The sequence below is a fragment of the Rousettus aegyptiacus genome, unplaced genomic scaffold, assembly GCF_014176215.1.
Source record: "Rousettus aegyptiacus isolate mRouAeg1 unplaced genomic scaffold, mRouAeg1.p scaffold_m13_p_17, whole genome shotgun sequence".
In the NCBI taxonomy this organism is placed as follows: domain Eukaryota; kingdom Metazoa; phylum Chordata; class Mammalia; order Chiroptera; family Pteropodidae; genus Rousettus; species Rousettus aegyptiacus.
The window spans coordinates 34,335,647-34,363,301 of record NW_023416292.1 but is presented as its reverse complement, the minus strand read 5'-3'; the positions used below and the strand labels follow the sequence as shown (position 1 = coordinate 34,363,301).

Genomic DNA, 27,655 nt, shown 5'->3' with positions numbered 1-27,655 from the left:
CTGATGGGATGGCAGCTCCAACTCCATTTTAAAGTGGCTCCAGTTATATTATTTTTTAATCATACTATTAATAAACTGAAGCAGAGGGGTTGAGACTTGCTCTGTATCTCACAGCTGACAGACATAAAACTGGGACTGAAACCCAGATCCTCGTGCTTGAAATCTAGACCTTCCTCTATTGACCAAATCATTTCTGCCAGTGCCCCTGGGATTGTGCGCCTTGTGGTTTGCCTTCAGCAATACCCTTACATAAGGACAGTCCAGCTTCTGAGACACAGAAGTCTGAGGCTGGTGGCCCAATCAAACTGGAGACTAGAGATTTCCGGAAGGCAGCTGGAGGGAGGGTGGGGAGAAGGTGGAGTGGCATCACAGACGTTCCTAAGTCTCAGTCCTAGAAAACTTTTAAAAATATTAATTATTAGGTTGCACTTAGTTTCAGTCTACCTGAATGGGAAACTCTGATGGTGAGGCTAAACTCATCCTTGAACAGATCCTCAGGTTATTCCATGGTGCCGCCTCGATTGAGAAGGACCGTCTTTTTCTAGACAAAAAAAATTAATAACCAAATCATTCAAGAACCCACCACACTCACAGATTAGTGCCTGAACCAATCTGGTTTTTGAGTTTTACTGTGTTTCACAGAAACCAGTTTAGGTATTTGAGCGGGTTGTGGGAACAAACTTCTAAAAAGTTTGAAGGAGGAAGGATTGCATCTCTGAAGCTAAAGAGGGCAGGCCCGGGCTCACTTCCTTCCTCTCCTCATATGGGCTTCCTGTTGTCACAGTGCAATCACATTTATTCTCCCTTCACTTCTCCTTTTACACAAATAGCCTCACATCCGTGTTAACAGCCTTGTCACAGCCACCTATAGGATAATCATCAATTCTACCTAAAGGATTGAAGAGAATTGCCTGCAAAAGGTAAGACTGATGACATTTTAATCTGATTTGACAGCAGAGACCTAAACTATATAACGTGGGGTAAGGTATCTTCTTAGGAGTTTCCAGATACTTCCCTAGTGACCTTAAAATCTTCCGCTTCTCTTTCACAAAGATGTGTAGGAAGTAAAAGAATTAGCAAGACCCTAGTAATCCTCAAAAGGTAATCAGGCCAGAAAGACTTTTAATTAACCAGGTTTCCATTATGTGTTATCTCTTTGGGTCAGGGCATTCTTGTGCTTAAATTGTTTCCAACACTGATTTTCTGTATGTGACTATTTCCGACGCCTGGAGCCTTCTGTGCAAGACAAAGTTGGAGAGATTTTCTGCATGCTGTGGTCTTTAGAAGATTGGTTTTGTAATTTTAAAGTGAGAAGAGAACCAAAAACCAGAGCCATTTCGAAAGGTAGCTGAGAGATGTAGGGCTACTTCATTTGAGGAAATTTCAAATGTAAATTTAGTAACTCCTACTGTGATTCCTCAGAGCCACTAAATACAAGGACTACTGCAAATCACAACACCCAGCTTAGTCAGGAATGAAGGATGTGATCAGTACCTGTATTTGAAGAGTTGAAAGTTAGAGACTTCTAAGAGACATGTACATTTGTTGTTTGCAAATGGCAGGAAGGGGCATCGTGACCATCAGAGTTCCCCCAAATAAACTTATTGTTGGTGTTCAAAACAATTATATTAATAAATATGACATGCACCAGCCAATGAAACTGGATATTGCAGTGTTTCCAATTTATGCCCCATGCCAATGATTGAGGTGTCATAGACTCATAAAGTCTTTGGTCTTGGTTTTCTGTGACCACCATAGTTGCCGGGGGTCAGGTCACCACAGGGAACTCTAGATCGAAACTTTCTCCTTCCAAGACCTGCAAGTATCTGGCTTGGAAGGCAGAGGAGAGTTCCCTAGGATGACAACCACCCACCTAACAGTGGTGGGAATTTAAAAATAAAGATCAGACTTTTTAACAAAGTCATTTAACAATCAGGCATTGAACACCCTCTGGGGCCAGCATTGTACTTTGGAAGATGGTGGTAGGACAAGGTAGGAGGACGTTTGTCCATCAAGAGGCCTGACCTTAAGGAACTCATAGAGATAAGAGATATTAGATATGTATTCAAGTGCTTTGGAAGAAACCTGAGCAAAAGCAGAATCTTAGCTGCTGGCTAAACGAAAAAAAAGTTTTGCTTTCTCAATCCCTGCCAGAATCCGCACTGTTTTGAAATTGCCGTTGAATTGGAGACGAGGCTGAGCTAAAGCACGATTTCCTGTGATGTTTCCTGTATCGACTGATTAAGAATATTTAGCCTTTAAATGAAAGGGTTGGGCACCTTTATTCATATAGGGAACAATTCAAAATCCATCCCTTCGTGACTAGCACAACCTGAGGGCCTTTACCTTTGGTAACTGACAAGAAGCACAAACTGGAAAGGTCCAATTCTGTTGATCTTCAGGCTCTCATGTCCTCAGGTTGACCTCTGCCTGATTAGAAAGCTTCGGACTCCCAACCTGAGTCCTATTCCTCTACCTCATTCCTGTCTTACAACATACTAGTGGCTAAGCATAGTGCCAAGTGCTGGAGACACAAGAATAACTGATGTGGTTATGAAGTTCAAAGTGACACAATGTGATCTTTTCTACAATAAAAGTAGAGTGTACACAAAAGGCAGGATTTGTTTAGAAGTGTGTCAAAAACTCCCTGGGCCAGAGGGTGACCGCCTGGGTTCATTTTCGGAGAAGCATGAGTTTGCTGTGGAGAATGGGGATAATGGCATTCAAGACAGGGTACAATATATGCAAGCTCTTAAGACCTGTGAACCCCCAAGTATGTTATAAATGAGAGTAAGCCAGATGGGAGTACAACCAGCCATGATTGTAGGACCATAGGAAGCGGATATCCCTTTCTCTTATTTGGCTCTAGAATCCTAGCACCTGAAAGTAAAAGGCAGGATCCTTAACCAAGTGAGTCCTTAGCCTAGCACTGGATGGGACTACACCTGAGACATCCACGTGACAGAATTGATGGGCAGTAGCCTGAAATGAGGGTGGAGAGGCAGATATTTTCTTCCTCAATCTAGATTTTCCACTCATAGAGGGAAGGGTGGAGCTTTTTTTCGAGGTTACAGCCATTTTCTTTTTCTCAGCTTCTGTTCCAGGAAATATTGTGTTGATTTAGTTATGGTTTTTTGGTTTATGCTTCTACATTAGTCAGCCCACAGTACTTCCTGTACCAAGCGAGCATCTGATGTATGCAGATTACCCTGGGCCTAGGGACTGGGCACTTGTCCTTAGGAAGCTCCAGAAGCCAGCTGCCATTGCAGGTGCAGAGAGCTGAAGCAAAGTAACACAGAGAAACTAGACAGCTATACAGAGCGGGCCTCTGAGTGGCCGCTGGGGTGTAGGAGGAGAGGATCACAGCTGGAGGTTGGGTGGTCAGCTTGGGAAGGCTATCTGTAAGCGGGCTTTGGAAAAAGAAAAACAATGCATTTCCAAAGCCTATGGGTGACACTCAGAGAGGAGACCATTGGTCGGTGTTGGAAGACAGAGGCAAACCCTCCATTCTTATCCCATGTCACCAGCACACAGTAGAGTTCCTATCCAAGAAATAGCATCAGCACATCACATGCATTGGCCAAGAATTGTTGTAAAGAAAAGATGCCACAAGGCTGTAATCACATAATCATTTGATGAAAGGAAATTTAACTTTGGATGGTGGACACACAACATAATATATATGTGGCATATTTTTGAATTGTACGCTTGAAACCTGTATAATTTTATAAACCGATGTCATCCCAATAAAGTAATAGAAATAAAATAAATAAATAAATAAATAAATAAATAAATAAATAAATAGAATAAACTAAACTAAACTAAACTAAACTAAAATAAAATAAAATAAAATAAAATAAAATAAAATAAAATAAAAGCATTATATCCCAAGTCTTAGAATGTTCTTACTTAAAAGGAACTTGGAGATTTAGATTCAAATACAGTGTCTAGTGTTCAACTCATAGTGACAGTGCAATAAATATTAGCTATTATTGTAGTGTTTCCTATCTACTTATTTTTCAGGTAAGGCGATTTGTCCAAAGTCGCCAAATTACTTAACTAGCTATTTATAATATTTCCTAATTTTCTACGGAATTCTCTTTCCTCCACACACTATATTCCTTTTTCTTTTCTTTTAATAATTTTTCCCAATTACAAGTGGCATAGAATGTTATATTAGTTTCTGGTGTACAACATAGACATTTATTTAACTTACGAAATGATCACTCTAGTAAATCTAATACCCACCTGACACTATACATAGTTATTATAATATTATCGACTATATTCTTTATGCTATACTGCACATCCCCATGACTATTGTGTAACTACTAATTTGTACTTCTTAATACCTTCCCCTTTTCCAACCACCTCTTCCCCAAACTCCTCCCATCTGGCAACCATCAAAATGTTCTCTGTATCTGTGAGCTTGTTTCTGTTGTTTACTTTTTTCTTTATATTTCACATATGAGTGAAATTATATGGCGTTTGTCTATCTCTGTCTGACTTACTCCATTCAGCATAATACCTTCTAGGTTCATCTATGTCATTGTAGATGGCAAGATTGCATTCTTTTTTATGGCTGAGTAATAGTCCATTGTATATATATGCCACCTCTTCTTTATCCATTCATCCATTGATGGATACCCACGTTGTCTCCATATCTTGGCTATTGTAAATAATGCTGCAGTGAACATATGAATGCACACATCCCTTCAAAGTAGTGTTTTGAGTTTCTTCAGATAAATATCCAGCAGTGGGATTACTGGGTCCTTCTTTGTCTCTTGTTATAGCTTTACTTTTAAAGGCTATTTTGTCTAGCATAAGTTTTACTACCCTAGCTTTCTTTGTTAGTCTGTTTCCATTTTCATGAAATATCTTTTTACATTCCCTTACTTTCAGTCTCTGTGTGTCTTTCAATCTGAAGTGAGTCTCTTGTAGGAAGCATATGTAAGGATCTTTTTTTGTCTCTGTTCAGCCACCCTATCTTTTGATGGGAGCATTTAATCCATTTACATTTAAAGTAACTGTAACTGTAAAGATACGTAGTCATTGCCATTTTATTATTCATATTTTTTATCTTTTCTTCTTAAAGAAGTCCTTCTAACTTTTCTTGTAATAAGGTTTGGTGGTGATGAACTCCTTTAGCTTTTTCTTGTCTGTGAAGCTCTTAATCTGTCCTTTAATTCTAAATGATAGCTTTGCTGGGTAGAGTAATCTTGGTTGTAGGTCCTTGCTTTTCAGCACTTTGAATATTTTATGCCAGTCCCTTATGGCCTGCAAAGTTTCTTTTGAGAAATCAGCTGACTGTCTTATGGGACTTCCCTTGAAGGTAACTAACTGCTTTTCTCTTGCCGCTTTTAAGCTTTAAAGGGAACTTGGAGATTTCCCTTTTGCGGTTTTTATCTCTCTGTCTTTAACCTTCAGCATTTTAATTAGGATGTGTCTTGGTGTGAGTCTCTTTGGGTTTATCTTGTTTGGGACTCTCTGAGCTTCTTGGGCTTGTATGTATATTTCCTTCACCAGGTTAGGGAAGTTTTCTGTCATTATTTCTTCAAATAGGTTTTCAATTCCTTGATCTCTCTCTCTTCTCCTTCTGGTACTGCCAGGATGTGAATGTTAGTATGCTTGATACTGTCTCAGAGGCTCCTTATCTATCCTCATATTTTTGGATTTTTTTTATACTATTCTGATTGGGTGTTTTCTGCTACCTTATCTTCTAAAACACTTATTTGATCCTCTGCTTCATTTAATCTATTGTTGATTCTCTCTAATATATTCTTTATTTCATTTATCGTTTTCCTCATTTCTGACTGGTTCCTTTCTTATTTCTATCTCCAGTTTTGTTTCTTATCTCCTGTTGAAGTTCTCTCTGTAATCACTGAGCATCCTTATAACCAGTGTTTTGAACTATGCGTTTGGTAGATTGCTTGTCTCCATTTTAGTTCTTTTTCTGGAGTTTTGTTCTGGTCTTTCATCTGGGACATCTTTGTCTTCACATGTTGGCTGCCTCCATGTGTTTCTATGTATTAGGTAGAGTTGCTATGTCTCCCAGTCTTAATAGAGTGGCCTTATGTAGTAAGTGTCCTGTATTGCCCAGTGGCACAATCTCCTTGGTCCTGTGAGCTGGGTGCTCCAGGTATGTCCCTTGTGTAGGTCGTGTGTGCCCTCTTGTGGTAGTTGAGCCTTGGTTACTGTTTCCATGTCAATGGAAGGGGTTGACCTTTGGGCTAATTGATTGTGAGGATTGGCTGTGACCACAGTGGAGGAGCTGTTGTGCAGGGGCTGACCCTATGGAGCAGGATTTACTTTAGCAGGGCTCTGGTGCCTGCCCAGTCTGCCCTTCAGTGTATCATTCTTATATGTGGCCCCAGGTGACGTTCAGGCTTTGTTTGAAGCCAGCCCCTAAGCATGCAGCCCTGGGGCCTGCTGAGAGGGACCCTGCTGCAGGCCAAACTCAGCCGCAGCCTGTGCCCTACCCGGGCCCCCCTCGCTTGAGCCACAAAACAATCGATAGATGGCCACCACCCACTCTGGGCTTAGAGGTGCCTTGAGAGGCCAAGCCAGAAACCAAGGCCAGCTGTTGCCAATGCCAGGCTTGGGGCTGCTCAACAAGAGGTATGGGGCATGCCAAGGCCAGATGCTTCTTATTGGAGATTTATAAACCTTTAAGAGATTTTAGGAAAGTTCACAGCATGAGCCAAGACAAGCTGTTTGTATGGAAAAGCCACTAGAAGCACCTGCGAGTTCGGTGAGACAAGGCCATATTAGCCAGGTTGATGAAGATTCCCGATTTTTAACAGCCACCTGTGTTTGCATGCTGGGAGGGGGTAGGGCTCAACAAAGAAACAATGGATTCTGTGTCAAAGAAAGCTTCCCCCTCTAGCCCTTGCCCTGAAGCCAGACAATTCGGTTCCTTCATGTATGTCCCTGGTGCTTTCTAAGCTCTTCCCCAGCATTGGTCAGTAAGTAAGTCCATGCATGGCTCTTTAAGAGGAACATCTGCGACTCTAGCTGCCCTCTGTCTCACTCAGCCACAATCTCTGCTGGTTTTCACAGCCAGGAGTTGTGCGGATTTCTCTTCCCAGCACTGGAACCCTGGGCTGGAGAGCCTGGTGTGGAGCTGTGACCCCTTGCTCCTCAGGAGGGACCTTCACAGCTGAGATATTCCTCCCGATTTTTAACTGCCACGCAAGGTATGGGATCTGCCCATTCTGTATCTCTGCCCCTCCTACAAGTCTCAAGATGGCTTCTTCTGTATGTCCTTATTTGTAGGACTTTCATTTAGCTATACTTTAGGCAATTCTCAATGATGTTTGTTCTGTAGTTTAGTTGTAATTTTGATGTGGTCATGAGAGGAGGCAAGCACAGCATTTACCTATTCTGCCATTGTGACTGGAAATCCCTATAATCCCTTTCCTTATAGACTTCTTATTAAATAAGAATCATTAAGTCTTCCTTGTTCCTACAATTTCCAGTGCATTTTAACATAAGCGAAATAAAAATACAACTTAATTATAAATTCAGTTGATCTGAAATCAATATGCTAGAAAATCATATATTTAATATATATTTAATTTGTCAAACTTTCATTAGACATTTTATATTTCACCAGAATTAGTTGAGGAATAAGGGGAAGAAATAAGTTTGACTCCTCACCTCTTTTAAAATTCAAGTAAATTTGAACTCACGTACTCTATAACAGGAGCAAATAGAGACATTAAAGAATTATCCAATGGTTTGTTCCTCTGAAAATAGCTATGATAGAATCTCAGTATTTATACCATTAAAGACTTAAGTTGTAATAATTTTGACATTAGAATCTCTTAGATCATTTACTCATGTTTAACTCTTTTTTTAAACTTTTTATTTTGACAAAAATTCAGACTTACAAAAGAGTTGTAAAAATAGTACTAAAAATTTCTGAATCCTTTTCACCCAGATTTCCCAAATATTAACATTTTACCACATTTTCTTTATTCATCCCTGGCTCTCTTATTTAAGAGTTATTACTAGCATGATATCCTTTCCTCATAAGAGCTTTAGTGTATATTTTCTACAAACAAAAACATTCTCTTCTATAACCACATTATGGTGATTAAACCAGAAAATTAACACTGGTGCAGTACTATTAACAAGCCATACATCTTATTCAGATTCTATCAATTGCTTCATTCATATTCTTGATAGCAAAAGGAAATTTCTGATCATACATTATTTTTGACTGTCATGCCTCTTCAGTCTCCTTTTATCTGGAATAGTTTCTGAGTCTTTCTTTGTATTTTAAGACATTGATATTATTGGTCCTTGTCTTACATCAGTTGATAGTAGAATCCATAATTTTTTTGTTGAGCTGTTATCTTGCTAAGCTTCCAAATGGAAGAAAACGGGCCTCCAAGATCATCTGGATTTGTCTTTATTATTTTCTCTCCTCTTTGCTTCTTCCTTCTTTCTCTCTTCTACAAATCACTAATTCCTCTCCCCTGAGAGTAGCCTTGAAAGGAAAAAAATTTCACCAGATCACAATATCAAAAAGGAATAAGACACATTCCTTTGACAAAGTGATGGAAGAATGAGAAAAAACTAATGCATTAAAGTTGATAGTTTTGTTTTGTTTTATTTTAGTATCAGCTCTCCCCCCTACAATTGTCCATTACTCCCTCAAGAAGACATACATGCATAATCCCCATTATTCCTCAGCCACTTCCCACAGGGGTTAAAACTGTGAAAGATGGAAAGAATCCTCTTGGAGGTTCGTCACTTTGTAGCATGTAGGTTGTGTTGGGAGGCAGAAGGCACAAAACTGGAACCTGGGACAATGGAAAGAGTATGGTTTGGGGAGGCTGAAACATCTTAGCCTGAGCCCTGTCCTTGCTTATTATTAGTGGGAGTATTTTGTACTAGTTACATAGGTCATCTGAGTTTTGAATTTCCTGTTTACAAAATAGGGTTATTGACACTTAAGTTGCATGAGTGATGTGAGAATTATAAATAAGATGTTTATGAAGAACTTGACATTTTTCAGGATCCAGTGAACTCTATCATATATCTAAATTTATTTTGGCAGGAGGGCCTTAATTTGAGGGCCCTCATGGAGAACAGATTTTCTTTCTTATTTAAAAAAAACTTTACTTAATCAAAGCCCCAATATTCTTCACCAAAGAACCAAAGACCTCCACAGGCTCCATGTAGGAAGAGATAGGAAGCCAATGATATCTTGCTGAACATCATCCTCTTCCATATAAATTGGCAAATAGATCTGTATAGCGAGAAAATGTATGTAGATAAATGTCTGGAAAGATGTTCATTGAAATGTTAGTAGTGATTATCTCTGGGCAGAGGGGTTTCAGAAGATTTTATACTTTCTTCTTTGTACTGCATTGTTTAAATTTTTATGCAAAGGGCACACAAAACTTTTTTAAAGGTATTTACAAAAAAAAATGAAATAATCAAAGGATTATTAAAGACCTCCTGGCTCATGATGTGTTTTATTTTTGAAAATCTAGCAGGAAGCTGTGTTACCCATAGAAATGGACTAGTAGAGAAGCTCAAAACTTGATCTTTTAGTTAGTAGTCACTGAACTAGGCACTCTGGTACTGAGCCATCTAGGAAATATTACCTTATTTAACCCTCAGAAAAACCTGTGAGGTACATATTGATGTTGCCATTTTAGAGATGAGGAAATTGTAAAAGTTAGAGAGGTTAAGCAAGTAGCCCAAGGCTATGTTTCTGGTACGTAGCACTGCCAGAACTCAAAAGCAGATGTTTTTGATTCCATTACTAGTGTTTTTCAAACTGTGTTCCATGGAACACTATGTCCTCTGAGCTGTTAGTAAGTAATCTTCAATATAAGAACAGGTTTGTAGTATATAAGTAGACTTTTCTCTTAGAGACCCACATTGTACACTATTAGCATATACCAAGTTGCTCAGAAATTGGTCATTAGTAAAACTGTTTATTGTTTTGTGGTTTATTTTTATTTAATCCCATTTATTTCTAAGATTATGTGATTATGGATTCCTATAACTAACTCCCTGTTGTTTTCTTTGTTTTGTTTGAGGAACACTTATTAATATCTCATAAATATGACAGCCTGTGTAACACCAAAGCTGTCTTGCTGTGACTCCAGATTGGTCTCTAAGATTGGATCAGATAAGGGTGGAGATCAAGATTTGATTATTTTTTGAAGCTTCTGCCCAAACTTAGCCACTTCTAAACTTGAATAAATTCAAGACTAGATTAGATGGCTCTGCAAGTATGGGTCAAAGGAAAGAGAGGAATTCAACTAGAAATCCACAAGACAGTTTATCTGCTCAAGCTCTTTGGTAGAAGGAAATTAAAGTGTAAATTTCATCCTTGGCCTTCACAGTGAGCTGTGAGAGGTGGCCACAGCCGACTGCAATTCAGTTATAGAGGTTTCCTGGAAACCGATGTTAGAGAATTTCTTCACAGAGCCATGAGTCATGGGGCTAGGAGTCACAGATTTTGACTGTGGAGCAGTGTCAGTCTTTCCAAATAGAGGGGATGGGAGGGGTGGAGAGGTGAGAGTTCAATAATTGGCCAGTCATAGTAAATAAAGAGAAAGGGAGACAGAGTGGCATTCTCACTGGGTTTATATGAAAACTGGGGCCATCATTGCTTATGGTAACAGTATTAACAATTTTCACCAAAAGGGAAGCTTTTCTCCTTAAATTTGATATGCGTCTGAATAAGTGGAAAATTAGGGAAGGAAAAGAAGAGGTTAGTCTCCCTGTCTGTGAAGAAAAGAATCAATGAGGCTATTCCCAGGATTGTGGGCACCTTATTAGTTGATACTCTGGACAATTGGATTACAGGGGTCTTAAGCAGCTGTCATAGAATTCCACATTATTGGGGCTGAGGTGACTTTAGGAGGCATTTGGCACAGTCTTCTTGTGTCTAAGTTATTTGCCATGTCCAAGAGATTAATTTATTGGCAGAATAAATCTCAAACCCAAGGCTCCTGACTGCAATATTATGATCGTTCCATATACCAGATTATTTAGAGTTAATGAGCAAATGTCATCATTTGTTCATTCAACAATCTTACTTTTTTTCATGTAATCAGGTACTGCATTAGGCCTTGAAGATTCAAAGATGAATAAACTAGCTCCTACCCTCAAGGAGCTCACATTCTACTGAAGGAGGAGATAATTATAAAACAAAGTGAGATAAACAGATGTTACAGGCACTCTTTGTGGAGATGGGGACTGAGCATGAAGAAATAGAGACAATCAGACAGGGCTTCTTGGACAAGTGATGCTTGACCTGAGTCTCAGGATGATTAATAGCTAACCAAATTAAGGGGTCAGAGGGAGAGAAAGTAGTAAATTACAGCAAACCACATGAGCAAAAGTAAGGAAGGAGGCATTGGGATAAGTAGTCAATGTTGCTTGCTAAATTTTAAAGTACATGACAGAGACTGCTGTCATGAGTTTGGAAAGGTGGACAGGTACAAATGAGGAAGGGCCTTTTAACGTATGTATACATGCATAAATCTGTTGCTACAGTCAAGGTAACACATTTATCACTCCCAAAAAATTATTGTGGTCTTTTGTAATCCATTTCTTTTGCCTTTTCCTATTACCCCTCTATTTACCCTTCCCCTCATTCTCCTCTACCCCTATCCCCAGGCAATTATAGGTCTTTTTTCATGTTGCTATAGATTAGTTTTCCCTTTCTAAAATTTTATATAACTGGACTTAGAGTATTTACTTTTTAAATTTTTATTAAATGCATTGAGGTGACATTGGTTAATAAAATTATAAAGGTTTCAAGTGTAAAATTCTATAATACATTTTTTGTCTAGCTTCTTTCACCTATCATAATTATTTTGAGATTCATCTATGTTGTAGCATATATCAACTGTTTATTCCTTTGTATTCTTGTGTAGTATGCCATTATACCATAGTTTCTTTATCCATTCACCTATTGATGACCTTTGGGTTTTTTCCAGGTTTTGGCTATTACAAATAAGGCTTCTATGAATATTCCTGTACAAGTTTTTGTATGGACATATGCTTCATTTCTCTTGGATAAATACCTTGGTGCAGAATGACTAGATCATATAAGTATATGTTTCACTTTTTACAAAACTGGCAAACTGTTTGTCAAGGTGGATATACTCTTTTCCATTCTCATCAACAGTGGACGAGGGGTCCAGTTCCACCATATCCTCACCAACTCTTAGTTTGGTTCTTTTTTTGTTTTTTGTTTGTTTGTTTGTTTGTTTGTTTGTTTGTTTGTTTTAATTTTTAGTCATTCTAGCAGGTAGGTAGTGGTATTTTGTTATGGTTTAAATTTTCTTTTCCCTGATTACTAATGAAGTAAAGTGCTTTTTCATGTACTTATTTGTCATACATGTATCTTCTTTGGTGAAGTATCTGTTTAGACATTTTGTCCATTTTTAAATGGAATTGTTTGTTTTCCTACAATTGAGTTTTGAAAGTTGTCTGATGTCCAATGTCTTGTGAGAAATTTTTTATAATTTATACACTTTTTAGTTGTTTTGGATGAGAGAGTAAATCTTGTCCCTGCCAATCTATATTGGCCAAAAGCACAGACCTAAATATGTGATTTTATATTTTTACATTTAAAAAAACACAGCCGAAGATCTTTGAATTTCTATGGCATAATGTACTGTTCTTTGGGCTCGACATACTCATCTTTTATTACTGTGCCATGGGCTACAGTAAGAATTCTCAAGGATTTGAAGATAAAGACTGGTAAATGTCACATCCCAAGAGTTAATTAATTTTAAAATTCTAGATAAAATGAATAAGATTATTTTTTCCATTGATGTCTCTTAGTCTATGAAATACTTGGTCAATGTAAAGAGGCCTGAGAAACACACAAATTTATCATCCTTTCCTGATAAACAAGAGTGGTCCTTTAAGACTATATAATCACAGGTGCCATCTATTGAGTACTGGGCATATGTCTATCTATGTGTTAAAAATCATCGAATCTTCACATCCACCCTATCATGTGTAAGTATTACCCCATTCTACACAGGAATACATGTGACTAGAAAAGTTAAGTAGGCTTCCAAATCTCACATAGCTGTTTAGTAGCACTCATGAGGGTTGATTTCCAGTTTGACCTCAAAGACTGTGTTGTAAATCATCGGACTATTTTTTATCCCCCTTATCATGGTTTCACTTTCCGTGGTTTCAGTTACACATAGCCAACCACAGTCCGGAAATAGACAGTCTATAAGTTTTAAATAGCATACTGTGCTGAGTAGCATGATGAAATCTTGCTCCGTCCTGCTCTGTCCCACCTGAGACATGAAACATCCATTTGTCCAGTGTATCCACACTGTACACACTACCTGCCTGCCCTTTAGTCACTTAGCCATCTCAATGATCAGATCAATGGTTGCAGTATCATAGTGCTTGTATTCAAGTTACCCTTATAGTAGCCTAACGTTATGTCACAATACCTATATCATTCACCTCACTTTATCTCATCACATACACATTGTATCATCTTACGTAATGAGAAGGGTAAGAAGAAGGAGAAGGAGGAGGAGGAGAAGGGCGAGTATAGTACAATAAGATATTTTGAGACCACTTTCATATAACTTTTAATATAGTATATTGTTATAATTGTTCTATTTTATTGTTAGTTATTGATGTTAGTCTTTTACTGTGCCCAATTTTATGTCAAACTTTGTATAGAACAAAAGAACATAGTTTATATAGGATTTGGCATTATCTGCAGTTTCAGGCATTCACTTGGGGTCTTGGAACACACTTGCAATCTAATTTTATTTTAACTTGATTAAAGTAATATGAATAATTAAGAATAATTCTGAAGGTCAAGATAAGAAGAAAAGAAAAAAGGACAAAGTAAAAGGAAAGGAAACAGTATGAAATAGATATAAGTATTTGGTCTTTTCAACAGAAATTACTCTGTCATGGAACAGAAGTAGTTTATCAGGCTTATCTATAACCTGGCTGAACCATCCCTCAAAACCATCTGATTTCTGGGTGCCTTGACATGGCAAAGAAGGTAGGATGAACTGTATAAGCAATCTATGCACTAGAAAATGCATAGTTCTAATGGGGGAAAAATAAACAAAAAAAATTGACATTCTGTTTTATATATCACTCTCATGGGTAGTTTTGAAATACAAGTCACTCTATAGAACCCCATTACTTCTGAGAGAAAATTTAAAGTTGTATATCTGGTTCTTTAGAATTGAAGATCAGACTCTGAATATTGAAGTCCTCACCAAAAAAAAAAATTCTATTTTTTAAAAATTTTAACTCTATTTTCCTTTCTCCATTGGATCTTTGTTGGTCAGTTTTATCTCTGCTGTAAGATTGACATCTTCTGGAAGGTAGCTACTACTTCATCATGATTGCATTTCCCATAGCATCTTAGAAAAGAAAACATCAAAAGGTGTTTTCAATAAAAGAATGAGGGAGGCATAGATAAATTCCACCCCCACCTCACCTTCCTGTGGAGAGTTTTATAGACGACAATGTAGTATGTATGTGCATCTCAGGGCACTTAAAGAACTGGCTGATTAAGCCATGGGCCTTCTCCACAGCTGGCTGACCAGCCAATCCCTGACCCCAGTGCTGCCTTCCTGAGTAAGTGTCCAAGTACTAGACCCTGAGTACTGGCCTGCTGTGTGTCTCTGTGACTCATCGTCCCCTAAGAATGGCTCTCTAACTTACTTCTAGAGTGCTTAATTCAATGACAGCATCCTTGGCTTACTGAACTGAAGAAAACATTAGTGTCTGATATGAGCCAATTGGCACCTCAGTTCAGAAACTAAGAGAGCAGGAAGTTTGGGGAAGCTTTCCAGAGAAGAGTCACAGCTCAAATCCAAGGCAGTGCTGAAGACCCTTGAACCCTGAATGTTGGTGCCCTCTGATCTTTGGAGCTACCTTGCAGAGCTGGGGTCACTTACTTCCTCTCTTTTTCCTTCCACTTTTTAGTGAAAGAATATTCCAGCATGGGCATGAGTAGCTTGAAATTGTTGAAGTATGTCCTATTTTTCTTCAACTTGCTCTTTTGGGTAAGTGTGTCTCTTCTGAGTGTGGCTGAGCTCGCCTCCTCCCAGCTACATTCTACTTCTGTCCTCTACCAAAGATCATTGTGTGGAGTGCAATTCATGCATGCCCGGGTTGTGTGCAGCATACCTAGCCCAAAAAAAGAAGGGAATTATCCTTTCCCCCCATCTTCCCATCCTGCCACAGTATAAGCTTGCAAAATTGAAATGCACAAGGGCAGTTATTTATGGGGATGCTGTTTCTCTCTCTGGGGGCTTTAGGCGTTTACTGCTCACTGCTGACATCTATTGATGAGGCACCTGAAACTACATTCTGTGCATTGAGTGCCTCTTTTTTTCTAGCTTTACGCCCCCCCCCCCCCCCCCACCTGCAACACACACTCGAACCTCTTGGAAAAATAGCTGATCGAAAGGGAAGTCATCTTTTCTGGGGAGGTTTAGCAATCAAATTCCAGGTATAGGATGGTTTGGTACCTACATTTCTATGAGAAGATTCTTAAAAGTTGGCTTCTCTGGTTTTCTACCTAGCAAGACAAACTTCCCAAACAGGACCCCTCCTCTGCATGGTTGTGGTTTCCAAAGGGAAGACCATGTGTAAACAGTTGAGTGAACAAGGTAGTGGGGATCTGACATGTGAAGATATTGTGTTACACACAGAAGCGAGCTTCCCATGGTGTCTGATACAGGTCAGATGAAGCATGCATGGGACATCACAGGAGGAAGCTGGGGTCACCTGTTTTCTAGGTGTATGGGAAAAGCTAGGTAAAAAGGTTATTCATCAGAGTCTTGATAGAGGCAATGGGAAAAGGTGATTCTAATCTCAAGTAGGTGAGAAGATGAGATATTCAAGAACAATGTTTTACCTAAGAATGTGGTGGGATTCTTCCTTTCAGTTTTCCGGCTGCTGCATTTTGGGCTTTGGGATATACCTCCTGGTCCACAATGACTTTGGGGTACTGTTCCATAACCTCCCCTCCCTCACGCTGGGCAATGTGCTCGTCATCATCGGCTCCATTATCATGGTGGTTGCTTTCCTGGGCTGCATGGGCTCCATCAAGGAGAACAAGTGCCTGCTTATGTCGGTGAGTCTCTCGCAGCAGATGCGGTAGTCCCCTAATTGGGGGGACATCATGTCTTAAGCCCCAGGCAAGGTGTTTTTTGGTTGCTCACCTATTGGCACAGAGAAATCATAGGAACATAAAATTGGTATCTCAGGTCAGCCAAGTCTGTCTAAACCAATAGTATTTTGTTTCTGACTGGGGTCCCAGGGGTGGGTGGAAGAGGGCATTGCTATCCACCTAGGCATTCATTTTACTGTTAACAGCAACACTTGTCATTGTAATTTCCCTTCATAGCATTTTATTTCCTTTTCATGTCTTGGTTGAAATGAATTGTCATCCACCTGCCTAAAACCTACTCTCATTAGTATGTATTTACAGGATGACTCGGTTGCTAAATAATGGAAAATCTAGTTTTCTAGATTTTTCTGAGTACTGTGACCCTCCTAAAAAAGGAAGAGGCAACTTCCCTATCTCATACATGCATGAGATACACCACAGTATGAGTGACCTGATTCAGCCAAGAGCTCAGGCAGCAGCCATTGAAGTCTCACATGAGCGATGCTAGAGCTTTTCTGTTGTTCCCTGTCAGTTAACCATCCCGAGGAACACCTTATGCTTAGATTTTGCCATAATCTCTATAAAAGAAAAGCTCCTCATTTCTCTAGTGTGTCCATTACAGAGCTTGGCATATTAGTGCCACTTTATCCATAAGTATGAGTTCCCAGTCACCTTGGTTCTTCCCATAATGGGTCAATTTATAAACTGGAGCCTAGAGATAGAATAGCAAAGTCTTATTCTCAGATAGTTCCCAAACCAATGGCAAAAGATGGAAGATAATAGATATGGGGGAAAGGTTTTAAGTGGTCAAAATTCATGTTGGGGTAAAAAGGTGAAGGAGAGGGAATAAATGAAAATATTTCTGTTGTGTGTGGTTAACATAAAGGGAGTAAACACTTCTTTACCCCATCTGTGCGGGGCTCCTCTCAACTTCCACTATCAACTGTCCCTACCCCCAAATCCCTCTGCTCCAAATTCTAAGGACACACAGTTTAGTTTCCTAAACTGGTCTTTTGCTCAATTGTTTTGATAAGCTGATGCCAAAATTGTTTAATTGATTCAACAAATGGTATTTCATATGCACACGGAACCTGACAGGCACATGAGAAGGACAAAGTTAGAAGAAAGCTGATCTGCCCTCTAGAGTTTTGGAGGCTAGTTGTAGGAAAAGAATACCTATTACTCACAAAACAGAAAAAGCTGGTGAAGGCCCAAGCAAGCAGGAACAAGGACCTCTTGCACATGTACAGGGACATGACTAGATGCTCCCAGGGTACAGTGGGACTAGGGTGAGAACTGGGATCAGTGCTGTGAGCATGTCTCTGCTTTATCCTAGTTCTTTGTTCTACTGCTAATTATCCTCCTTGCCGAAGTGACCTTGGCCATCCTGCTCTTTGTGTATGAACAGAAGGTAAGTTATAAAGAATACAATTCATTATATGGCTGAGAAAGGGGAGTGGACAGTGGAGAAGTTGGCACAAAATAAGCCCTATAATTAGAGGTAGAAACAAAGTGAAAAGATAAAGGAAAGAGAGTAATTGTAATTAGGAAGAGAAAAAAAGTTTACAAAGGATATTGCATTTGAGTGGTGCTTTGAAGGATGAGTAGGAAGAACAGTAAACCCAAGTTTATCTTCCTCCTACTGACTTTTCTCCATGTGTTTGGCGATATAGAATGTCTGTTTGGGTGCATAAGAGAGCCCACGCATTGGCTGTCCCTTTTCCTCCTTTGTACTAGAGTTCTGGAAGCACAAGGGACCGCTGTGTGCTTCTTCCTTCAATGTCATCTCACCCTCAGCATTTCTTCTGATACATATTTAAAAAGTCCAGAATGTCTCTCCGTTCCCTTCCTTAGCTTTGAGGAGATCATTCAGAAGGGAGGAATAAGTGGAATCACTAACCTATACTAGAAATTCCTTGTTCCTTGAACTCACCTGCTTTTCGCAATGTCTCCTTTGCTGGGATGTGCCTTGCCCAGCTGAACAAGTCTGTGGCCGAGGGCCTGACTGACAGCATGCAGCGATATCACTCGGACAATAGCACCAAGGCAGCATGGGACTCCATCCAGAAACATGTGAGTACAGATGGAATCTTCCTTAGCTCAATCCTGACTCGATTTTCGAACCTCAGTCCCTGAGGTCTAGAAGGGACTTCCTTTCTTGAAAGTTTCAGAATCTAAGGTCCACAGCCTCCGGGTCCGGAATATGCTTGGCTGTCACAGACAGGAGGAACAGGAATCCGTCTGATTGGCACAAACTTGCCTATATTCTCTTTCATCCTTTACCAACTCAGATAGGCTCATTGTTTAAGCCCCTCCTAAGATGTTAGGAAGACCCACATATGTCATACTAGATTAGTTTGTGTATTTTCCGAAATGTTTCTGAAAATAGAAATTATATATATAATGCAAGAAATCTCTTTTGAATTCCTAAGTAACCAAATCATGCTTGTTACCTAGCCCGCCAGCACCCTATTCTTCATACCCACTCCGCACCCACAAGCATACATCTTAACTCTGCATTCCTGCCTTGGTGTGTTAGGGGATAAAGAAGGGTCAGGGACCCAACCTGCCACTGGTGTAGTCTGTGTCTCAGACAATACCACTATGACTACATGGAGTCCCTGTGGCCCTGTCAGGCCTGCTTAGTGTGGAGTAGAAGAAACAGTGCAGGAATTAGAGCCCAGAGACCAGGATTAGCTGGCCTTGGGAAAGTCACTTAACCTCTCTGAATCCTCAATTCTCTATTTTTTATAATTTAGCTTAGAAGCTTAATTATTATAAAGTTTTCAGGCATATACAAAAGTAAGGAGAATAATAACAAAATGAATCTCTAAGTACATATTACCCAGCTGCAACAGTTAACATTTTGCCAATGTCATTTCATAACCCCCTATGCTTTTTTTGCTAGAATATATTGAAGCAAATATTAAATATCATCTCCTTTCACCCATTAAATACAAAGAACTTTATTTTGTAAAACACTTTATTTTTTAGAGAAGTTTTAGGTTTACAACAGAAATGAGAGAGAGGTACAGAAATGGTGAATATACCCTCTGCCCCCAGACATGCACAGGCTCTCCTATTATCAGCATCATTCACCAGAATAATACTTTTTTCCAAACCAAGAATGAACTTGCAGTGACACGTAATTATCGCCCAAAGTCCATAGTTTACATTAGGGTTCATTTTTGGCATGGTACATTCTACGCATTTGGAAGACTGTATAATGAAATATATCCATCATTATAGATTCTAACAGAATAGTTTCACTACCCTAAAATTTTCTATGCTCCCCCTGTTCATCTCTTCTCCTACCTCCTCCCTGAAAACCACTGATATTTTTTACTGTCTCCATAGGTTTTCCTTTTCCAATACATCATACATTTGGAGTCATACAGTATGTAGCCTTTTCAAATTGGCTTCTTTCTCTTAGTATTATGAATTTAACATTCTTCCATGCCTTTTCATGGCTTTGTAACTCATTATTTTCTTTAGCACTGAATAATATTCCACTTTCTGGATGTACCGTAGTTTATTTATCCATTCTCCCACTAAAGGACATCTTAGTTGCTTCCAAGTTTTAACAATTATGAATAAAGCTACTACAAACATCCACAAACAGGTGTGTGTGTGTGTGTGTGCGCGCGCGCACGCGCGCACGCGCATGCACGCACACGTTTTCAACTCCTTCAGATAAATACCAAGGAGCATGGTTACTGGATCATATGATAAAAGTATGCTTAGTCTTATAAGAAACTTCCAAACTGTCTTCCAATGTGTCTGTGCCATTTTGTATTCTCACCAGCAGTAAATAAAAGGTCCTCTTGCTCCATATCCTCACCAGCAGTTAGTATCAGGGTTCCAGATTTTGAGCATTCTAATAAGGGTACAGTGATATCTTATTGTCGTTTTAATTTGCAATTAATTCCCTGATAACATATGATGCTGAAAATCTTTTTATATACTACTTTCCATCTGTATATATTTTTTGGCGAGGTGTCTGTTAAGGTCTTTGGCTTATTTTATAATCAGTTTGTTTTTCTCATTGTTGATTTTTCAGAGTTGTTTGTATATTTTGCACAAGTCTTTTTCAAATGTGTCTTTTGCTAGCATTTTTTCCTCATCTGTGGCTTGTTTTCTAATTCTCATGAAATTGTCTTTTGCAGAGCAGAATTTTTAAATTTTAATGAAGTCCAGCTTATCAATTATTTCTTTCATAGATTATGCCTTTGGTGTTGTTTCTAAAAAGGTATCTCCATAAATAAGGCCATGTAAGATTTCTCCTATGTTATCTTCTAGGTGTTTTACAGGTTTGTGTTTTAAATTTAGGTCTATGATCCATTTTGAGTTAATCTTTGTGAAGGGTATTAGGTCTCTGTCTAGATTTATTTTATCGAATGTGGATGTCTGGTTGTTTCAGCACCATTTGTTGAAGAGACTATCATTCTTCATTGTATTGCCTTTGCTCCTTTGTTAAATATCAGTTAACTATATGCGGGCATATTATGAGCTCTCTATTTTATTCTATTGATTTGTCTATTCTTTTACCTATACCACACTGTAGCTTTATAGTGAGTTTTAAAGTTGGGAAGCATCTGTTCTCCAGCTTTGTTCTTTCCCTTCAATATTGTGTCGCTTGTTCTGGGTCTTTTGCCCTTCTATATAAATTTTAGAATCGTTTGGTCGATATTCATAAAATAACCTGCTGGGATTTTGATTGAGATTGCATTGAATGGTAGATAAAATTGTGGAGAACCTAAAACATCTCGACAATATTGAGTGTGTCTATCCATGAACGTGGAATGTTTCTCTATTTACTTAGTTCTTTTATACATATATATATTTGTTTATATATATGTTTGTTATATATATATATTTGTTTATTGGAGTTTTGTAGTTTTCTTTATATAGGTCTCACGCATAGTTCGTTAGATTTATACATAAGTATTTTATCTTGGGGGTGCTAATGTGAATAGCATTGCTTTTTCTAATTTTAAATTCCACATATACATTATTGACACATAGGAAAGCAATTGAATTTTACATATTAACTTTGTATCCTGCAACCTTGATATAATCACTTGTTCAAGGAGTTTTATGTTGATTCTTTTGGATTTTCTTCATAGATGATCATATCGTCTGTGAACAAAAGCAGTTTTATGTCTTCTTTCTTAATATGTATACCTTTTATTTATTTTTCTTGCCTTATTGCATTAAAAAGGACTTCTAGTATGATGTTTAAAAGGAGTGCTTTGTACCTGATTTTAGTGAGAAAACTTCGTACCATTAAGTATGATGCTAACTGTAGGGCTTTTGTAGATTATTTTTGTGTATCAAGTTAAGCAAATTCCCTTCTATTTTAACTTTTTAAAGTGTTTTAAAAAATTATGAATGAGTGTTAGATTTGGCAAATGCTTTTTCTGCATCAATTGATATAATTGTGAGATTTTTATTTTTTAGTCTTCTGATGCAAGAAATTACATTAATTGGTTTTCCAATGTTGAACCAGTCTTGGTTCAATTTTATTATGAGGAGAACACTTAAAATTAGATCTATCTTCTGAACGTTTTTTAAGAATGCATTATTTGTTGACTATGCAATGTTATACAGCAAATATCCAGGGCTTATTCATTTTTAAGTGTCAAACCAGAATAAGTCCATTTGGTCATGGTGTATAATTTTTTTCATACTTTTTTTCATTCAATTGGCTAATTTTTTTTTTTTTTTGAGAATTTTCACATCTATGTTCATGAGAGACAATGGTCTCTAGTTTTCTTTTTTTGTAATACCTGTGTCTGATTTGATATTAGGGTAATGCTGGCCATATAAAATGAGTTAGAAAATATTCTGTCTGTTTTTATCTGTGAAAGAGATTGTGAAGAATTGGTATAATTTCTTCCTTAAATGTTTGGCGGAATTCACCAGTGAACCCATCTGGGCCTGGTTCTTTCTGTTTTGCAAAGTTGTATATTATTAATTCTATTTTTAATAGATATAGACCGATTTAAATCACCTATTTCTTCTTGTATAAGGTTTGACAGGTTGTACTTTTCAAAGAATTTGTCCATTTTATCAAGGTTATCAAATTTGTAGGCATAGAGTTGTTCATAGTATTTGTTATCTTTTTAATTTCCATGAGATCTATACTTCTCTTTCATTTTGATATCAGTAATTTTTGTCTTCTTCTTCTTCTTTTTTTTTTCTTTCTTAGCCTGGCTAGCACTTTATTGCATTTATTCATCTTTTTAAAGAACCACATTTTGGGTTGTTGATTTTCTCTTTGATTTCCTATTTTCGATTTTATTGATTTCCGCTTTAATTTCTATTTCTTCTTATGTTGGATTTTATTTGCTCTTTCTCTAGTTTCCTAAGGTGGACACCTATCGATTTTAGTTCTTCTTTTTAATATTTGCATTTAATGAGATACATTTTTCTCTAAATATTGCTTTTGCTTTATCCTATAAGTTTCTATAAATTGTATTTCATTTTCATTTACTTCAAAATATTTTTAAATTTTTCCTGTGATTTCTTCTTTGACCATGTGTTATTTAGAAGTGTGTTGTTTAGGCTTTCTGTAAAATAACTTCTTTTTAATACACCTAAAATTTTATAATTCCTTAATGTCACTAATAAGTTATCTATAATAAAATTGTCCTAATTATCTAAAAAATTAGTTTTAATTAGTTTCTTCAGATCAAGATCTACACAAAGACACACGGATGATACATCTCTCTAAATCTCTTTTAATTTATAATAGTATCTCTCTTTTCCACACTATTTATTTATGGGGAAAAAATTAGATTGTTTGTTCTATAGAATTGCCCAGTTTCTAGATCTGGCTAGTTTCTTCCACAAGATATTTTAGCGTTAGAGTCTTTATCTCTCATACTCACGAATCTGGAAGCTTAATGCAGGTTCCATTAGCTGATATTTCTTGTTACATCATGTAAGCAGGCATATAATGTCTGATTGTTCTTCTTTTTATGATCTTAAGACTGGTTGGTGGGTCTAGGTATTGTCAGCTTAATACCTTCATTATAAAGTCCCATGTGTGATCTGTAAACTGTGAAAGAATTAAACTTGCTCTCTCTACTTCAAAGAGTCTATATGAATAAAATGGTGTAATGGATTTGAAAGCACTTTGTTCTAAGGAGCTCTAGTAGTCAGACAAATTCTGCTATAGAGACAGATGTGAAGGGCCCATCTTTTCTCCAAGGCCCACAATTTTCATTCTGTTGATTTTCTAACAATCATATTTTTGTGGCATTTGGCTTTTAGCTGCAATGTTGTGGTATAAATGGCACAAGTGATTGGACCGGCAGCCCACCAGCATCTTGCCCTTCTGATCCACAAGTTAAGGTAATTTTGGAGGGGGCAGCAATTTTTCTGTTATTAGCCTCTTTAAATAACCTTTTAAATAGCCTTAGAAACTCCAGTCATACTGGACCTATTCCTCCCATGTAGAAACAGGGAATCCTGAACAAAATAGAGACTACGGAGACAATGCAGATAACCAGACAAATCAGAACTAAAAAGGAACAAGTTCATTTAGACTAGAGACATCATTAAGAATCTTGCTGCCCTAAACTATTACATTAGGGGGGGAGAAGTTTAAGTAATAGAGGCAGAGAATTATGTCTAGATTTTTCTTGAGCAAGAAGTGGGTCTCCTTATGGTTGAATGTGAAATTTGTAAGGTTGAGGTATAAAAGCTTCTTCTACCTGTTTCTCTGCTCTTCTTCCTTGGACATGGCAGCATCTAGCCCCTTAGTGAAATGAAGCATAAGTGAAGGAGTGAGGAGTTGGGAGAGAGAAAGTTGGTGAAACTGCTGAAACAACATGCCCACTAAATTTGGAACTCCAGACTAGGCCCAGAGAAAAGCCAAAATCATCTTCTAACTTGACCAAGACCCTGTTACCCCACGTTACTCACTCTTGGGGTCATTTGGATCTCTGGAATTTTTTAGGTCTGTGAAGAAAGACTGGGATACTTACCAACCAGCAACTGCCCTGGATCTTGGTTGGGTCATGATAGATTTACTGGCTTTTAAAGCAAAAGCTGAAATGCCACCAGCAACCAATCATGACATTGCATAGCCTATATTCCCATTTGTTAACACTGAGTCAGAAGTAAATGTTCAAAGAACATAAGGATGTCTGCTGCTGACATACCTTTGGGATCTAGCTGAACTCAGTGTGTAAGAATCTAAGACTTCTACTTTAGGTGCCACTGTGATGGTAATACCAGCAGAAAAGTCTAGTTTAATATTATACCTGTTTCTTTATTAATGTAAAGAAAAATATAATACCTGGCCTAAGTCTCTTGGCAGAAGGCAAAATACAAACTATGTTCTCAAATAAACCTTTCGATAAAGTTGAATAATATAGTAATATTATTTGTACTTGTAATTTTTTCTAGGGTTGCTATATAAAAGCAAAACAGTGGTTTCATTCCAATTTCCTATATATTGGCATCATTACTATCTGTGTATGTGTGGTCCAGGTAAGAATTTAACCATACAACTTTGGGAATTAAATGAGCTAAGTCATAAAAGGTTTTAGAACAGTATCAGATATATAGTATATGCTCAATAAATATGAGCTCCCCCAGTCAAGTAAAAAATAACATTATTACCAATTTAAAGCATACAGAAAATATGCTATAAGATCTATCTGGTCAACTTATTCCTAAGAGAAAATCATGTTATGGATACAACATTCCACTTGAAAAATTGGCCTTGTATGTTAAGCAGGAGTTGGTGATGAAAATTATAATCCATTTCTTAGTCATTTCTCTGCTTAGTTTGATAAGTCAAGAATTAATTGAGGATCATTTTGTGTGATTTTTTTTATATGTGATATATCACAGAATAGCTAAGATTTAATCAAAGAACTCAGAAAGAAACAATTTTCCCCTGCTTAGAAACCAAGGAGGCCTAAGACATGGGTAAAGTTGACCCATTGCATGAAGTGTTCAGAATGTGATTACACCAGCATCAAAGCTTCTTAAGTCTTCTTAAGGACTTCTTAAAGCAACAAAAGATATCCCAACACTTCGTACTCCACTGTCTTGCCATCTTTGCCCCCACTTATCTCCCCACTGCTATTCTAAAATTAAAGGACAGAATACCTGAGAATGAATTGAAAGTGACAGCAGGAAAGATGGTCTCAGTGTAATATATATATATTTTTGCTTTGGGGCTGATCCTAGATGTTGTAGGAGAGACGGCTCCTTCTATAAAGACCTCATATTTTTTTCAACTCTTTTTTCAGGTGTTGGGGATGTCCTTTGCACTGACTCTGAACTGCCAGATTGATAAAACCAGCCAAGCCCTAGGGCTGTGACCTGCTACAGTCTTTGCTGGAAAGACCTGTTTCAAAACCACTTATAACCAGAAGCCCTATAAGATTACATCCCAGACTGAAATCTTTGTCCAATTCCCATTTTCCCGTTTTGGTCCCTGTCTCATACAACCAAAGAAGAGGATGTTGACCAGGCATTTTCCATCTCAGGAAACAAGACAATCATTTACCTACTCATGGTGTCAGCCATGTCACTCAAGGTAGTGACCCTAATACCTGAGCATTTTTCAGACACAAGAGCATCGATGAGAGAACCTACAGCACTAATGGCTCAAGATCAAAGGATGAGTCTGCATCTTGAGATTTTTCATTTTCTTATTGTCAACAGTTTCTAGTCTCCAAATCACGCCCAGTTCATTCTCCAAAGTCAAGCAAGAGACAAGCTAAAGGGAGCTCTGGGGCCAGACTTACTGGATCATTGTCACAATCCTTGGTTTGCATTAGACTGGGAGACTTGGGTACAGAAATGATCTAGTACTCTCCTTTCCAAAGAGTGAAGTTTCATTTCGATTTCTTTATTAAAGGGTATTATTGATTCTTTTAAATCTTTCCAGAAGAAACTATTCAGTTATTCATATCCTGACTTCAGCCAATCTCTTAGCCTTTGGTTTACATAACTGTGGAGGAACTCAGCAGACTAATATCTCTGGTAGTTTAGTTGATAATCACATTCAGAAGAGTTCAAGTATTATTTCTCTATCACATAAAGTTTTGTGAATGTACTGCTTTAACTTTTTAATAAATAAAATTGCATGTGATCTCAATTGCTACATTCCCATACTTATATCTCATTACATTATACTTTTCATGACTGACTGATTACCTTGCCAGCAAGTCAGGTATATAAGTATCTATTGCTGTATACCAAATTATCCCAAAACTTAGTAACTGAGAACAATAAACATTTATTATCTCACAGTTTGTGTGGGTCATGAACCTGGGAAGAGCGTACGTAGATGATTCTGGTTCATGATCTCTCACATAACTACAATCAAGATGTCAGTGAGGGCTGCAAGTCATCTCAAGGCTCAACTGGAAGAGGATCCACTTTCAAACTCTCTCATTTGGCTCTTGATAAGAATCAGTAATTTGCCACATGTGTTTTTCAACAGAGCTACTATGACATGGTAGCTGGCTTTCCCCATAGTAAGATATTCAAGATAGAGCATGAAACACAGCACCCCAAAAAGCCATAGTCCTTTTATAACCTAATTCAGAAGTACCATTACATCAATTCTACCATATTATATTCCTTAAAAGTAAGTTGAAAAGTTAAACTCACACTAAAGAAAAATTACACAGAGGTGTGTGTACTATGGGGTGGAGATCACTGGGGGCTGTCTTAGGGGTGGCCAACCATACCATGTTTGTTGGATTGGGAGAAGCTAAATTGAATTTTCTAAGCTAAATTATATTGTCTATATGATAATCACATCTTGTAACTCAAAAGATCAGAGCATATCTAATACAGAATCAAATGTAGAGAAGTCTAAGAAAGGAATGAAAGAATTGGTTTCTATTCTCAAAGTATTATGTAAGATCTCCCACTTCCCTTTAAGGAAAATTGATCATTTCTGTAGCAGTTTATAGGGAAACCTACATCTTGTGCACTTTCCTGAGGCAAAGAAGTTGCAGAGGAGACATTCTCATGAGCATCACAAGTATCAAAAGTATCTCACATACAATGTGTACAAAATGAAATGTAATATTGCATATTCCCAATATGCTCCTCTTCTTTATTCTCCAAATTAGTGGGTGATAGCACACCCACCCAGTTGCTCTAGCCAGAAGCCTTAAGGGCTTTCTCCTTAACTCTAGCTTGTCTTTCACTCCCAATATCCAGTCAGTCATGAAGTTCTAAGGCTTCATCTACAAAATATCAAATCCATTCATTATACTCACTTTATTTCTTGCCTATATTCCTTCAACAGCCCGCTATCTTCTCTCCTGGTATTCACTATTGGCACCATCTAAACTATGCTTCATACAGCAGCCAAAATGATATTTCTAAAACATAAATATAATCAAGATGCTTTCCTGCTTGAAACTCTTCAATAACTATGTTTCTCTTAGGACAAAGTCCAGATTCCTTATTATGTCTACAATGCTCAACATGAGAGGTCCTGCT

The 27,655-nt window shown here is 37.8% G+C and overlaps 1 protein-coding gene across 5 annotated transcripts; it reads left to right on the top strand.

Annotated features, from left to right (window-relative positions):
• Positions 1 to 793: 793 nt before the first annotated feature.
• On the top strand, positions 794 to 26,443 carry CD53 (CD53 molecule). 5 transcript variants are annotated; one of them, XM_016155570.2, is made up of 10 exons: positions 812 to 920; positions 7,060 to 7,196; positions 13,928 to 14,035; positions 14,974 to 15,053; positions 15,941 to 16,129; positions 17,502 to 17,576; positions 18,143 to 18,238; positions 23,444 to 23,524; positions 24,584 to 24,667; positions 25,438 to 26,443. In XM_016155570.2, exons 4-10 carry the CDS (start codon positions 14,991 to 14,993, stop codon positions 25,507 to 25,509), a joined length of 660 nt encoding a protein of 219 aa, XP_016011056.1. In that variant the 5' UTR covers positions 812 to 920; positions 7,060 to 7,196; positions 13,928 to 14,035; positions 14,974 to 14,990; the 3' UTR covers positions 25,510 to 26,443. The 5 variants fall into 5 exon arrangements, with proteins under 5 accessions (XP_016011055.1, XP_016011059.1, XP_016011057.1 ...); XM_016155571.2 differs by lacking the exon at positions 7,060 to 7,196 and having other exon boundaries at positions 799 to 920; XM_016155572.2 differs by lacking the exon at positions 13,928 to 14,035.
• Positions 26,444 to 27,655: the final 1,212 nt, after the last annotated feature.